Source organism: Miniopterus natalensis, chromosome 5 (genome assembly GCF_054644295.1).
Source record: "Miniopterus natalensis isolate mMinNat1 chromosome 5, mMinNat1.hap1, whole genome shotgun sequence".
Classification (NCBI taxonomy): Eukaryota; Metazoa; Chordata; class Mammalia; order Chiroptera; family Miniopteridae; genus Miniopterus; species Miniopterus natalensis.
Window position 1 is genome coordinate 61,726,467 of NC_142085.1, and position 16,841 is coordinate 61,743,307.

The window sequence follows — 16,841 nt, forward strand, 5'->3', positions numbered from 1 at the left end:
TGAAGGATTTTGATGCCAAAGAATTATGATTTGTGAGACAAAAATGACCCAAAAAAGTATATACAAAATGTTCATGTATGTGAAAGGCAGCAAAAAAAGTAAATTTATCATTGGTGAGTATTTGAAGATTGAAAAGTGAAACAATGCTTGAATATAAGTAAGGAATAAAAAAGAGCTTCATGTCTACTGCTAAAAGCATCACTTCATATGTACTCATCCAGTAAATAAATTTTTTATTTTAAGTCAAATGTACTAGAAATGTAAGTTTAATGTCAGCAAATTACTTTCCCATGAAATACTTTTAAGCCTTTTGGCTAACATCTGTGTATTTCACTTTTAGACAATATCTAAAGCTTTTAAGCAATTTTTAAGTCCAGTATATTCTGCTGTGTACTTTTTTCCAAGAGTAACATCCTTGGATAGAATCTGTTTTCTGGCTGTAAGTCAGAAAACTAATAAAAGTTGGATAGAGATAAGATTTGGTTGAAAGTATCACATTTTCTATTTTCATGGAATAAAGTGTTATGACAAGATTCTCATAATTCTAACAGAAATTTAGATGATTGGACTAAAAATGAAGGTTGGGGTCCCCGAGACCACCTTTGGGCTCAGTGAGTCATTAGACAGACTCACAAAAAGCTATTGTAATCGGGGTTTAATACAGCCAGAAGATATAGGTGAAAGTCAGCAAAGGGGAGAGGTACACAGGGAAGATGAAGTCCAGGAGAAACCAAGCACAGGCTTCCAGGGGTCCTCTCCTACTGGAGTCACACTCTTAGTGACAATATTCAACAAGACATGCAAAGTGTTACCATCCAGGAAAGCTCACCCCAGCTGCAGTGTCCAGGGCTTTTATGGGGTTCAGCAATGTAGACATGCAGTGCCTGCATGACTCAATTCAGCTAGCCAGACTCTAGCCTCCCAAAGCAAAGATAGTCGTTTATCATAAATCACATTTTCTATAAACTGTCTGATCAAACTGGTACCACATGGCTCAAGGCCTCAGGCATACAAAAAACTCCTATCAGGCAGAATATTACAAGGGCTCCAAGCTCATCTCTTGAGCTAGACAGGGGCCTGTACTGAAGACAGGCTCTTCTTAGAGATGTATAGTGTTTGAGCAATAAGCCTGCTGAGTTAACCTTTTTCTGCTTAGCATGGTAGGGTCTTGAACATGGTATTAGTGCTTCTTAGAGTCATTATCATTAGGGTTAAACTTACAGGACCTGATCCTGGAGGAGATGATTTAAGGATATACCCAAAATATACAGTTTTAGCTAAATTCATAAATGAGCGAACTAGAGTAGATTACATACAAGAGGTCAAACATGGTTTGTGGTACTTCCCCTAAAAATCTATAATTGATGTCTTTCTTGACTCATCCCACAAAAGTTTGCAGATACTGGGCTAGGTGAACAGAAGAATATTTGGTATTGACTGTAATCAGGATAGAAGTGGAAAAGAGGAAAGGTAGCCTGGAAGTTGATGTTAAGGCAGAGGATTTGGCTTATGTGACTCTGGAGGCTGAGAAGTCCTGGTGTAAGCTCCAGTCCAAAGGCAGGAAAAGACTGATTTCCCAGCTCGGGGGGGGGGGGGGGGGGGGGGGGCAGGGAAGGGGAGAGAGAGAGAATGTTTTTCTGTGTATGTGTGTGTGTGTGTGTATGTATATATATATTGGTGTGGTGTATCAGTAAGCTTTATCTCTATATAAATTTGGTTGATGAAATGGGAGGCAAGTGCAGGCTGGGAGGGGGCAATGGGGAGAAAAGGGAGACATCTGTAATACTTTCAACAATAAAAATAAATTAAAAAAAAAAGAAATGATATTAGATTTGAAGACTTCTTTTCTCCTGTTTACCTTGAAAGTTATAAATGTGCAGTGAGCAGGAAGAAAGACAAACCTCTTGGCATCAAATACTTTGTATTTGTCAAAATATTTGATATTTTTAGCCTCTTGAGAGTCTGCGAGGTTATGAATACAAAATACGCTGTGCTTATTTTTCATGAGCACTTCCTCCTGGTGCCGTGGCCCACTTCCTTTGGGTTGGATCAGCCTTGGTGTTCTCCTTGAGAAGGTGATGCATGATGCCTCTGCAAGCCTGTGTTGAACACTTTGTAAATCCTGGGCACCCTTTTGTTGCTTGAAGAGTATCAGCTAATGCAAGATCACAGAAACCCGGTGAGGAAGGTATTATTGCAGCATTTCATCCATCTACAGAGGAGGAAACAAGGACATACCTAAGGCTGTGGTGGCGCTGAGATTCAAACCCTGGAAGTCTGGCTCCAGCTGGTGCCCGCAACCACTAAGCATGTTCTGAGGCAAATGATGGTTAACTAGTGTTTTGAGGGAACACTTACCAGAAAGTGTAAGTGTTTTATAGGTGTTATCTCATTTAATCTCCCAGCATTTTTACCTTCACTTTAAATGAGGGGCCAGGCTCAGATGGTTAGCCTGTCGGAAGCCATACAGTGGTGGAAAAGGCCGTTCTGCCCTGTGTGCCAGTCCCCTCCACCACTCACCGCTCTGCCCTCGTGCCTCTATAGCAGGAAGAAAAATCTTACTTTAGTTTTCACGAGGATTTCATGGTTTAGTTTAACTGTTATTTGAAACTGTATGGTATATTTAGCTATTGGCTTCATTATTTCTATTCATCTTCTTTTCTATGCTTTATTTTTTTAGCCAATAGTGCCAGAAAAGAGTGTTTTCATGCTTAAAACTATTGCTGAGAAAGCTATAGGTGGTTTCTCAAACCCTTCCAGAAAATCTTTGGTTACTTACCATTTAGAAAAAATTTGAAAACAAAGATTGTTAATTCTCTTTTGGGACTACGCATAGTAAGTTAAATAAATGGCCTTAGACTAAGGGAGAAATAACTATTTAACGTTAATGTCAGATAGAATAATGCAAATACTGCAGTTTAACACCCCCCCCCACCCCCCCAAACCTCAGAAACACTAGTTTCTTTGATTTTTTTTTTTATTCTATAGTTATTTAGGGCAGAGCAAAATTTTTCTTGTTTACTTTGTATCCTCATGCCCAGCACAATTCCTGGATTTAATAGCTGCTCAAGACAGCTGAATCAATTAATATTTACAAGAAATTCTTACCCCCAACATGGATAGGGAATTGATATTCCAATTCTGAAAAACAGTGCATTGGAAGACTTAATACACATGCATAAATACTACTTTTTAAAAGATTGAGAATACCAAAAAGAAAAACATGAAGTTATACTCAACATTAAATTTTTCTGAAAAAATACCAGAATACAAAATTCTGAAAATACTTTAGGATATTGTATTGCAACACTATCATGAAGAAAACCAATTAAAAATGTAATAAAGAAGTACAAATCGATGTCCAATTGTTACTCTGCTCGATAAGCTAGAATTGACTTACAGCTTAACTTAAAAAGTCTAACCACTTTATTTGCCTTTTTAGCCTTTTTAAAGCAAAATTAAGTTATGTCAGTGACTTTGAGACCCCCCCCCCACCTCTACCCTGTTTTTCTCTTTGCCTCCACAAAAAGGACACAGATTGAACTTCTTTCTTCATTTTATAGGACAACCACTCTCAAAAGCTGGATCTTAATGGTTATTAGTTTTGTAATAATGTGCACCAGGCAAAAACTCTGCTACTCAATTAATGCCTTCAGTTTTATAGCCACTGAATTACTCATTCAAGTAGTCTCTGGTGACTGGGAGGTGGGATCTTCAGACTTGACACCAGAATCAATGTATGGCCATTTCAAACATAATTTAAATTAGTTATTCTCATAAAAGGAAGTTAAATAACTATTATTGTTGATGTAGGAAAGACGTGAGCTTCAGATGCATTATAAGAAAATGTTCTTTGACTGCTCAGAGCTGCCCTGAACTTACAAACCTAACCTACAGTTTCTCCAGTGTTGAGTGTGGAGGTGGTGAACACCATTATTACACAGTGTGGTTTTGCTGTGTGGGTTCAGGGTTATAATTACTCCCTCAGTAGTGTGTGTAAATTCTTGGAGGTTCCATATGGTATAATTTCATATTGTGGATTTTGTTTGGAAATGACATTTTAAGGAGATATATTTCATTTCACCCTTAAATAAGGAAACAATAAGCCCTCAGTAAAAGGAACTTTCATTTTGATTAAGAGCCCTTGGTTTTTAAATTTTTCTCTTTTGGCTGAGTCCGCAGACTTTACACATCAGGGAGTATAATTTTAGGGAATGGTTGTATAGCACCCAAACCATATGTTTTCTTAGGATTTGATGTATTTAAGAAGAATGTTTAATTTATTTCTCTGCAAAAATTTACCAAGAACACATAAGGTTTATTTTGCTATTTAAGAAAAATTACTTTTCAAAAAATTATTCTAAATATACATTTAATAAAATTGAAATAGAAAAGTAAGGAGAACTTTAAAAATGTGTACCTTCCCTTAGTTAAAATATGTGGAAACAGTGAGGGTAGTATGTATGAGACCATGGCAAGATGTTTCTCAAATACTTGGAAATAGGGTTTCTCTGAGAGTTAAATCCTAAAATAGATCAGAGAAGGAAATGTCCCGCTCTGTTAGGATATATTAGTGCTCTCAGGCCATCAGTTTGCCTAAAACCAGATTGGAGGCCTAAAGCAGGAAGGGAACTTGGTTTTCACTGGAAACATGACAAGGAAGAGTAGTAGATGCTAACTTCTGCAGTGTCTACACATTTTCCAGGGGAGAGGGCATGACATCAGGGCATTCATTGGTCATCAGTTGGATTGTTTTAGGCCTTGATGGATATGGGCATATCCAGTCCTAGTGTGGGAGGTATTTAACTGTCCTAGTCATGTAACTTAACTACTGGGCCCATCCATTGGGTTGGGCAAACTGGAACAGCTGTTCTTGTGTGAGCTTGGTGGGGGTGGCAGCAGGACCTGTGGGGATGTACATTTTACTCTTCTTTCCTAAATGTCATTACAATTCAGTTTTTTAAATTTTGTTTTTAATTGTATCCCAGATACTGACAGTACAGCCTCCGTTGAAGTACAGTTATGGTGGTGATCTTGACTGGTTGAGTTGCCCCAAGCCTAAGGCCCTTCCCACTGCCTTTGTTCTGATTCCTTGTTCACCAGGCAATTAATTACCTAATAAATTTACTTCCTGTGTAGTTTTCCGAAGCCAGAAATATTTCCCAATCTGCTTAATCCTTCTATTTCTTATAAATAAATGCAGACATTCTAGTTTTATTTATCTTGAGGAAGGAGAGTTTCAGTTTTATTACTGTTGGAAAGCATCTCCTGGACTGATCAGCTGAGGTCCTGATGACATTGACTGAGCTAAGACCAGACCCTGGATTGAGATTAGCTAATCAGTTCTGGCAAAGGGAGCAGGTGTCCCCCGAGTACTCATGTCCCTTCCATAATATAAATTTGTTACTGGGAAACAGCTGCTCAGCCAGAGGTTGTAGTATTTCCCAGCCCCTATTATATTACTTGGCCTTTCTTTTGAAAGAATATAGTAAGCAGAAGTCACCTTCTGTACACCAAGAATTACTGTCCTTGGGAAACAGTGAAACTCAGGTAATAGTTTATTTGTTGTTAGTTCTTTCTTCTGGGGCAAACTCCCCAATGAATACTTGAAAAATTTCAAGGGTCGTATGCTTTCCTTCCTAATGAGTGTTGAGCTTGCTGTAAGTGACCTGTTGAAGAGCCGGGAGCATTGTGGCAGCTGCGGCTGCCTCTGACAAGTGGCATGACCTCATCCTAGTAAGTTAACATCTCTGTTCTCATTCTTTTGCTTATAGTATTAATTTTCTTTCAAATAAAATACTTTATGGGTAAGTTAATATAATCTTACATGTCTAAAACTTCTTCCCTTTTATTAAAAACTACAATATTTATTGAGCTCTTATTTCATATCAGGTTCTATGATAAGTGCATTGCATAGTATTTAATCTGCCCATGAGGTTGGGACCATTTTATGAATGAGAGAATGGAGGCTTTGAGACCAGAAGTCAGCTGATCAAAACTAGTAGACAGCACAGCTGGGATTATACTCATGTCTGCCCAACTCAACACACATTGTTAACTATAATGCTGTGCTCCTTAGACTTGGCACATATTATAAAAGGGTTTTTAATCCATCTTAATTTGGGAAATGTTTTGCTTTCTACAGGATAATTTCTCTCTTCCATTCTTATGCATTCTATATTTTTAAAATTTTTAAATTATTTTTAATACTTTATATTTTATAAAGCCAGAGGAATTGAAAGAAATTTTTTCATTTTTAAACAATCCCAGACCACTTGGAAACTCACTTTATTTTGGAAACTTGAGGGACTAATCTAGTTTTCAATTCTTTTCATTTTCATACTTTTTCTGTGCTTTCCTTGTGTAAGGATGGCAGAAATGTTGTTGAATTGTTAAACATTTGGTGACAGAAAGGAACCTTGGCTTGGGATTTAGGAAATTCAGGTTCTAGTTCTGCCTCTGAAATTTACCCTAAGCTACTGTTAGAGTAACAGCATGTAGTAACTCTTAATAGTGTTTTGCCACATCAGCTTATTGTAAGTAAATGATCAAGTTTGTGAAAAGCATGTCAGAAATCATAATAGCTGCAGTGGACAGTTGGAACCAGAACTAAAGAGAGATAATTTTAGGCTTATTGTTGTTGTCTGAGGACCCACTTAAGATAATTAGAATTTGGACATCTTGTTAACTACTTTTTATATTTTTTGGCTCGGCCTAAGCAAAATGCCAAACTAGGACTATTACAGATAGATGACCACATTGCTACCTGGTAGTGACAGGTTAATATTTAAAGGACTATATTGTATTCATTAATTAGGTCTAAATTAGGGAATGTTTTGCTCTCTGAGCTTTGTGTAGGAAGACAAAAGAATGGGAAAGAAAACTGGATTAGGAAAGCTAGTGTATTATAGTGGAGGAGAAGAGAAAAGACTTTTAGGGGAAATGAGGCCTAACAGAGTCTTTCAGAAACATCCTGAGAGCTGACTCATGGGTAAACTGTGTTAGAGTCGGCTGCAGGGGGTAGCCTGTGTTTTTGCCATATTGAAAATGCCACACCCTTGAACTGGGCCAAGTGCAACTTAAAGATTTAAGTGAGTTGGCTCTGCTAGGTCTGCTGCAGAATGATTTGTCCAAGGTTTTGTGTGTGTGTGTGTGTGTGTGTGTGTGTGTGTGTGTGTGTGTGTTGTGGTGGTGGGGAGAGTTGGCCATTCTGATAAACTTATTAGCCTTTAATGGCCATTGTTTCACTCAGCATTCGCAGCATCTCCCAAAGTTCAGTCATTTGGGCACCACCTTCAACAAATTTTGCCTTACCCATTTATTTTTTTAAGAAACTCTCGAACTTAAATGTATTTGAAACAGGAACTTTATATATCTGTTGAAATTTCAAGTTTGTTGTGCTATGGGTTTTCTTAATGTAGATTGAAATAAGTACGTAAAATTAGCATAACACCTGTCCATCTGTAGCCCACATAAAATTGCCTTGAGAAATGCTCCTTTCATCTAATTTCAGCTCCTCTCTTTATAGAGTGGGTCCACAGAATGACAGGGCAGAGGTTAGAGGGGAAACCAAAGGCTGGAAATGGGCTTTTTGGTGGAATTGTCTAGATAGACTTAAGATGGTAGATGGGAATTTGGTTTCCCTGTAGGTGATCAGCCTAAAGCAAGTTTGGGTTAGACTTTAGTTAAGTTTAATTTCTTTCTCTTTTTGGGAAAAAAACCACTAAATAGTTTTTAGGCTGCAGGAGTTTCTAGGCCTTGTGAGTGTTTCCTTCTGTTAGTTTCTTAGCAGACATTTTTTCCCTGAAAAATCTTAAACTTGGGTTGGCTTCAGATAAGAGGGCCTAAGGTTTCTCCTTGTTGATTTTAGCGATGATATCCACTCTGCCAGCTCCTAAGCCCAGGAGTTAGTTCAGTTCAGCCAGAGTTTATGAGCTGTCTTTTCTGTCAGGCACAGTGCTAAGCCCTGTGATGCAAAGAGGAAGCTATGGAACTGCCTTGTGTGAGGCACAGCATAAAACAGCCAAAACAATCCAATGTAATACAGCAGCGTGCCAGATACAGGAGAAATTCACTTTTTGGGTAGAGCAACAAAGGCCTTAACAGCTGGGAGAGCACTGGGGGCTGGGCACGTGGAGTGTGATATGAAGGAGGCTACACAGTTTGTGCCCCTGTGAATGCTGGGGGTTTTTCCCCCCAGGCAGTCTTCATCGATGATCATTCTGCAGAATTTCTGTGGGTTCTGCATTGGCCCACATGGATTTCCAACAAGACTTAATGTTTTACATATGAGGTAACACACGGCCTTGCTGTCCTGACACCCTCACATGAATCTGAACTAATAACTAGGGAATGTTCAGTAACAGTTGGCATATTGAGATGGCATCATTCCCAAAACAACATCTTAATGAGGCTCTGTGCTTCAGAAGCAGCTCTTCTTGTTTAAATGTACTCAGGCACGTCCTACCCAACGGGAAGCAATGTGGCAGAAGTGGCTGGGCTCATAGTGTGAGTCTCAGATTGCGAGGGACTGTCTGGAGCAGCCCTAGCTATCCCGGTGACTCTGGACCTGGGAGGAGGGTGATGTGCGTAAGGAGGGCGAAAAGGCATAAAACAAATCAGCCTGAAGCACTGTTAGGGAATATTTGTACAGAACCTAAAATAGAGAATTTCTAGTCTCCACATAGCTTCTTACTGCCCTGCCCCCCATAACCCAAGCCAGTCCCTACTCACCTAGAACTTGAGCTACACGTTCAGACATATCTTCGATTCTATGCACATAGGGGTTAGTTAAAGGAGAAACTTCCAACCCATCCTCACTCTGGGTACCTAAAACCCCAACAGTGTTAATTGCATTGATGGCTACATTCAATCTTAGACTTTTAAAAAAATTGTTAGCATGATTGTTCTCTGAAAAGAGCAAGAAATAAACTGGGGGGGCGGGGGGGGCAGTGGGGACTGAACATTACTTGAGACCCAGCCACATCTCTGTGTTGCCAGAGAGCACACCCCTTCTTAGACACAACCACAAACGATTATTTCTTTTGGCCAGGTCTCTGACCTTGAAGGATCCAGCCAGCTGCCTTGAAGCTTTGGGTGCTAGACATAATATGAGAAGAGTCCAAGAGTTATTTCTATTTTATATATTTTATTTAGCATGGCTATACTGATTTTTTTTATTCACCGCAAATTCTACTCTTGCAGTAAATCTAAAATGCTTTACCAAACCACTGCCATTGATTTCATAGGCTGTATGTATAGCCTAAAGCACATTCAGAGATATAAAGGATACTAGGATTTATGGCAGCATCCACAAGTGATGCCACATTGCCTTTCTCTTGGAGATTCAGCAAGTTGAGAATCTGGATTGATCTTCAATGTGTGTTAAATCCTTGGTTTTCTTTCTTCTGAATGTGATGAGACTGTGTTTCCTTGGAAAAACTGTTTATGTTCAGCTGGGGAGGTTGATTTTTCTCCATCAGTTTTTCCCTTTAATAATTGAAAACTACTGTTCATTATTTACATAAAACTGTCTTTTACTGGTCTGCTTTCTATAACCTTTCTCCTCTGAAGAATTTTAAGAATTCCCTGACTTTCCTCCAGGGGATTTAATGCCTGCTTTATCCCAGATGTGAGACATAGACTAGGACTAGGCTGGGGTTTTTTGTTGTTTTTTTTATAATGCTCATACATTTGAAAGACATTCTTTTAACCTGTGAGCAAAGCTGCCACTGAAAGAGGACTTTTAAGAAAGTGGCTAAGAAAATATGTGAGCTTGATTTAAATGTCTGACTTACTGAATGACGCCAAAATCCCATATGCAAAATGAAAAAGTAGACAGTAGTTTCAAATAATGAGGGGGAAATGCACACATGTTATTTTAGCCTTTTGATTCTGGGATTTTATTTTCTGAATGAAGGCGTGTCAGTTTCTAGTCCCAGCAAGCCCTGTGCCTGGTCTTTCCCTGCATGCTTGTGATATCAGCCCAGGGTATGCACGGGCCTGGCAGATGTTTTCCCTGCTTTTGTTTTCTCTGTCCCCACCTTCTGCTGACACAAAAAGGATATTTAGCCTTACTCATAATATTTTGTCTGCTTTCATCCTTATAGATGTATTGATCCTAATCCCCGGTTCAGAATATAGAATGTTAGGAAGCAGGGAGAGGTTAGAGTGAAGGAGCTATGTTAAGAAAGACAGGATTTTCTGTTTTTTCCTAATGTCCATTCAGATTCGCAGATGGCATTTCACCACCAGCTTTTGGTTATTGTGGTTTTCATATTAGTGGCTAAAAAATAACTATAAAACCTAAATTTTTTGTGTGATAATATGTGAGAATGCCTACTTACTCAAATAATATACCGTTTCCCCACGTCCAGAGTTCTGTTTTCCACAGTGTATACATGCCTGACGTATCATGTCTAGTTAATTAATTTTAAATTATTATATTTCAGTAAGTTTTTTCCTAGTTCAAATTTTGTTGTAATATAAAAAAATCTAAATTCATACGCTTTATTTTTCAATATTTAGACTTTTTCGTAGTAAGCGAGTTCACTACCTACCATATGTTTCTGCTGTGCAATGTTTCCTCAGTTAACGTATCCTTCTTTTCTTTTTTTCCTCTTTTAGTATCTTTCGAAGATGGTTTGGCTGCCTCGGAGATCTGGAGATCTGATGTCACGATGAGGACTCACACACGGGGGGCTCCCAGTGTGTTTTTCATACCTTTATTTTGCTTTGTGTCGGCCTACATCACTGACGAGAACCCAGAAGTCATGATTCCCTTCACCAATGCCAACTACGACAGCCACCCCATGCTGTACTTCTCCAGGGCCGAGGTGCCCGAGCTCCGGCTCAGGGCCACCAGCTCGCATGAGCACATCGCTGCCCGGCTCACCGAGGCCGTGCACACCATGCTGTCCAGCCCCTTGGAGTACCTGCCCCCCTGGGACCCCAAGGACTTCAGCGCCCGCTGGAATGAAATTTACGGCAACAACTTGGGCGCCTTGGCGATGTTCTGCGTGCTGTATCCTGAGAACATTGAAGCCCGAGACATGGCCAAAGACTACATGGAGAGGATGGCAGCTCAGCCTAGTTGGTAGATTTTTGTCTTTTTCTTTTTACTGTATTAACTCTGCAATTTAAAGAAACAAATTTATACTCAGATGAAATCTCAAGAGGCCAGATTTTTGGATACTTGTTTGTATGTGAGTGAAGGGAGGACTCACTTGTTTGTGTTGCCAGTGGCTTATCAAAAGTCCATAGTTTCAAAAGACCTCTTAACTTCCATGTTTAAAGTTAGAAGGAAAATATTTAGATACAACCTAACCAAAGAAAAAATACTTTGTTGAATTGGGTAAACAGTACCATTTTGATTGTTGAGAATTTTTTTCACCTTGTTTAAAAAGTATGTATTATTGTCATCGGGCTTTAGGTTCTGGTTGACCTCCCAAGTGGTTAAAACCTTTATTCAGCAGGAAATTTCAGCCAATTAAAACTTATTTGCATGATAAAATTTATTTTTATGATAATTAGGAGCTAAAAGTAAATGTGATGGGGTTAACTTGCAGTTTATGAACAAGATCTTATCCAATTGCCAGCAAATTGTCAAAGCTGGTAGGAAAACCAGTGTTGTAGTGCTATTGTGTGAGGAATTCTTATTATGTAATTACTTTCAGAAGTTCACGATTTGAGGACAAACTTCCTCTCTCCTTTTGATTAGTTTAACTTTTTATTTGTTTATAATTAATGTGTCTGCCTGCTTCCAAAAAGATATGGATGAATAGATTAAATTCAAGATTCAGCAGGTGTTCTTACTTAAACTGTGTTTTAATACATGTTCATGGTTCAGTTGCCCTAAAAAAAATTACAAACTATATGAAATATCCTTTTAAAATTGCATAAACTGTTACTTGTCATAAGGCTGGAGAGAGTTCATTGTTAAATGCTTAGAAAAAAATCAGTGTACCTTAATGCTGTGATGAATTACATCTCCCATGAATTACATCTTATATATCTCATAGGGGTGAAGAATGGTAGTTTGCATGCTTCCTGAGTTTTGCCAAAAGGGTAAAGAAATTTAATTCTTCCTAAATTTCTGCCAATATGGTAAAGACTGTTGTTTGCTTGTAGAGTTTGAAGGATTTTCTAGAATTTCTTAATGAAAAAGATTATGGGAGAGTTGGCATTAAACCCATATCAGAGCTGATTTTTAAGGCTTATAGTCATTTTGAAGCTTTTATAATATTTGAGATTGAAAAGGATCTTTTTAAGAATTTTGTTTCATAGCTGAGCCATGTATGCAGTAGTTTCTGACTTGGGCACTAATTAACTATCTTATTCTATTGACACCAAGAAAGAAACTAAAAGATGTCTGAAAATTTATTTGATATTTGAACTATAGGATCATATTATCACATGTTATAATTACTTGACATTGTGCAGTTAGTTAAAAATTGCAAATTTTATTTAGTTAGAAAGAAACCTTTGTTGTTTTATAAGGGCACTTTTTTTAAAGCTCCTCCCTGCTCTTTTTTCAGATACATAGTGAAATTTGACAGATTAAGATACTGGTGAAAATGTTCCAGAGAGATAGTTAACTATAAAAAGCCATTTATTTGACCTCCTAAAAGAGTATCTGACTGTGAAGTATCATTTTTAATGGAGATTTTTTAGCACAAATATAACATTAGGAGAATTGCACAACTAGCGCTGCTTTGTTTACTATAATATAAACATTCAGGCTTATAAATATCAGCTTGAATGGATGCTATTATTAGAGAGGATTAGGCTCCTAACGTAAAAGGAGAATAAGTGGCTTCAGATAAAAATGACAAGTTTTGCATAGTTTCTGCAGGTTTAGATTTACTGGTTATTGGAAATGTGTAGAAATTTACTAGAGGACTAGTACTTTATTCAAGGCAGTGTTGATAAAAATGGGTATAACCCTATGCCGTTGTCCAGTAACATGTAAACCAATCTATGACTTAGTAGAGCTGAACAATTGACTTCTTTTGCTTGACCTCCTAGAAGCTGAAGGTCAGGAATTGAGAATTTACCTTTACATCTAGTTTCTAGCTCCAGAAGGGATGCTAGCATAAAAATTTGAGCTACTGGAACATTTTGTCTTGGCAAGTACTGTTACTAGGCTGTGCTTCTTAATGATTTTGTGGAAACTTTAACTTTCTAAAAGCTACCACACCTAATCCCTAGACTCTTAAATTTTCATCTAAATTTGTAGTTGAATATAATCACTTTTTGACAACTTAAAACACTGTTAAATGTTTTTATAGTTTAGCTGTCTCTGTTTAAACCAACTAAATTATATGTCTCCACTGTGCACAAAGAAGTATATTGTGGGTATGGTCATTGTCTTAGGATAGTTCACCTATATCTGGTTGCAGAGAAAAATAAAAGACTAGGTCTTATTTATAATCAATAATTAATATTTTAGAATTTTTAAAAAAGGTTTCTATATTGGTTTCATCAGACTGAATACATTTGCCATTTTTCTTGAAGAACATTTCTACTGTTTTGAAAACCAATAACTAAATTGCGTTCGTTGACTTAATCACAACAAACATTTATTGAGCATCTCTTGTATGTCACACACTGTGCTGGGTGCTGGGGATTCAAAGATGAAGAATTAGCCCAATAACTTGATAATCTGCACGTAGGCTAAGAGGTGCACCCCAATCTAGGGCTATATGCTCTTCTCAGAAATGAGTGTACGTCCGCGACGTACTTAACGGGGGTGGGTATCAGGCTGCGCTCCAGTAAGTGCCAGCTCGGGAGCCTCACCACCTGGGTTGGAATCCCAGCTCCCCACTCTTCAGCTGTGTTGCTTCAGACTAGTTTATTTAACTAGTCTGAGCCTGAGCCTTCTAATGTATAAAGTGACAATAGCAGCAGTATCTGCCTCATAGGGTTGTTAGGATTAAATGAGATAATGGTAAGTACTTAGCACAGTTTCTATCACAGGGTGAGCCTTCAATAAATAAGAATAGTGACAATAATGATAACTATTGTTGTTACTGTTATTTACTTAGCACTAGACCCTGTTTGGTTTATAATTTGGTATATGTAGCTCTGAGGAAATAGTATTTATTTGGAATTTATTTGGAGATTTTACTCATTTTGTTCAGGTTGCTCTCAAAACTAGAACATCTGTTTAACTCGTAAAATTTTCCTTTTGGCTTTAATCCATTAAAACTTTCAGTGATGCTCCCCTGGGCCCTTTGTGCATCTAAGAATCTGATGCTAACGCCAATGAAGAAGGCTTAGGGGAAAGTAACAATTATGTGTCTTTTGTCTGGTAGTAGAAGGAACTAGTTATCTCTGATAAGTGTGAATGCAGATTTATTAATGTGGTTCATTTCATTTGAGTATTGTGTAAATAAAGATCTGAAAGACTACATCTATAGATTGACTTATTTATGAATCTTGGGCCATTGTAAAGGAAAAGTTAAATAGAAAATCTTGTCTAATTCCTCTGACCTTGTCATGTTTCCAATGTACTACAGAGTTGAAAGGAAGTCTGATAGATTGATAATGATGATGATGGTGATTGTTCCCACAGAAAGATGACACTCTCCGTGTGCTGTGTCTGCCTTTGCAGAGATGCCCACATCCTGTCGCAGAAGCTCTGTCCCCTTTGTGCTCCCTTTTGCTAATACTCATACATTCTTCATAACAATAAAAGTAACAGAGTAATTTAAGCTTGCTCTTAACTTAGTTCTAAAACTCAAATTTTTAGAAGGTATTTTAACCTATACGTATAAAATGGCAAATTATTTTTCACACAACAAATAATGTCTTTGACTTTTGAATTAAGCCTTTTTTCCCTTAAAAATCTCATCTTCCAAATGAGAGCTGGGATTTGGGTTGCAGTTGGCACTGTGTTAGGTAAAAGCCTGGCTAGAATTTAATATGCAACCACTTTAAGAACACTTAATGAGCTGAGATCATTAGAGCTGGTAACAATAGAAAATGCATTTTATTGCACTTAAAATGAATTGATTTTTTTTTATATAATATCACCTAGTCACTGGAACAAGTTCTGTGTCAGCCACTTGGCACATACGGGTATTCTCATTTATAAGTGGTTGCTTTGTGCATTCAGTTCCAACATAGTTAAGAAAAGGAGCACAATTGAACTCCAAATAACTAAAAATCTTTCATCTTTTTTTCCCCTCAAGACCTTAAACTTTAAGGTAGGAAAATAGTAAAAGGAGCTCATAGTGGAGATTTAAAAGGGATGTCCTTGAAGTCAATTTCTAGGATGAGTTTTGGGAGTGAGCGTATATTTCTCTACTTTTCTAAAATTTTTGTAACATTTATGTGTATTTTTATTTACTTATTTATACTTGTTTCTAGTGTGCCTTTCCCTCAGAAGATTAAGAAAACATAAAGTACAAGATTCAAATTAGAAGTAGCTGGGAAAGGAAAGAGGGGAGAAAGGGTTAGGCACATCAGCTGGGCTGGGAATGAGAGTTGCTGAAATGCATCTTATATACCATGAGTGGACCACAGTGAGCCCTGAGTTTTGAGAAAGCAGACTCAGTTAGTTTTCAGTATACAGTGTCCTTGGGATTGAAAACAGATCAGTTACTATGTAAAAATGCTACTTTGGACCCGAGGATCAGACAGAAATTTCTCGGGGGCGTTTCATGAAGAACCTTCACCGTAGTCTCAGGAGATCCTTGCAGTGCACGTGTGATGAGCTGTACAGTGCTGCTCTTTTACACCAGACTAGACTGAGGGCAGGACCATGTCTGTTTTGCTCATGTGTGTGTCCCCCACATCAAATATATTTCTGTCAAATGAATGAATACTGGATGGAGGATTGCCACAGTAAAGTTCCCTAAAACCAGGGTAGAAGTGGAGGGGATGAGCATATGGTTAAGCCACAGCCCACTATGTTCCCCCTAGTCTAGCCTAATCCTTCAGTAGAATTTTATATATGTAGACAAATGAAATGGCAGCATATCTATCAGGCAGCCTCCATATGCGTGTGTATCTTCATAGATGAGTTGTGGTGAGCTTGACGTCACAGTCCTAGGCAAGTTCTTACAGTAATCATCTATGCTGAAAGCAAACAAAAACTCACTCAAATGATTATTGAAAAACACTAGAGATCCTGAATCGCTAAAGAAAAGTGCAATTAAGTTGACCATATTTTACTTAGTAATATGAAGAGATGAATGCATTTAAACGAGATTTAAGATAGGACTATAACAGAAAGGATTTGTTACAGAAGCTCAAGCTGATAGTGTATAGTTATCAGGCGTGCACTTCCAAGCCCAGGCTTCTGGGGACTTTGGTGTAAACATCATAAACCTGGGGAATGGGCCCAACATCGTGGTCTTTGGAGGCAGAGGTGCACTTACAGCTAAACTCTGCGATTTTATTAGCCAGGTGTCCTTTGGCAGGTTCCTTAACTTCTGTAAACCTCAGATTCCTTCCATGCAAGATTGTTCCAAGAATTGAATAAGATAGTGCATGTGAAGCATTTTGTGCCTGGCACACAGTTTTACTAAAAAGTTTACTATCATTGCACGGAAATACATATGAACATGCAGCTTTATTCTTGCGAAGTTTCTTCCTACACATTAGTCCGTTTTACCTACTCTTTTCCTCTGGAGCTGTGTTTGTGAGAAGTATTCGTTGTGAATCATTCTTTCCCCCTTTCTTTATGGCATTTTTGCTTACATATCATCAGAAAATAAATCACAGAGGAAAGAAATTACTTCACTCTTGCATTGGAGCCAGTCAGCTACAGGAAATCAGAACTGAGGAGGGAAACAAAGAAAGCTGAACTTTTGGACAGAGAAGTAATTATATTT

General features: G+C 38.0%; 1 protein-coding gene across 4 annotated transcripts in view; it reads left to right on the forward strand.

The window, feature by feature from the left end:
- The window catches only part of DSE (dermatan sulfate epimerase), a 90,495-nt gene that overhangs the window by 49,520 nt on the left and 24,134 nt on the right, over positions 1-16,841 (forward strand). For 3 of the 4 annotated variants that reach the window (XM_087817570.1, XM_087817571.1, XM_087817572.1), the window contains one exon: positions 10,627-11,095. In XM_087817570.1, coding sequence (XP_087673696.1) covers positions 10,627-11,095 — 469 coding nt within the window. Of the gene's footprint in view, positions 1-10,626; positions 11,096-16,841 lie in introns of those variants that run through there. The other variant, XM_087817573.1, reaches the window with a different exon arrangement.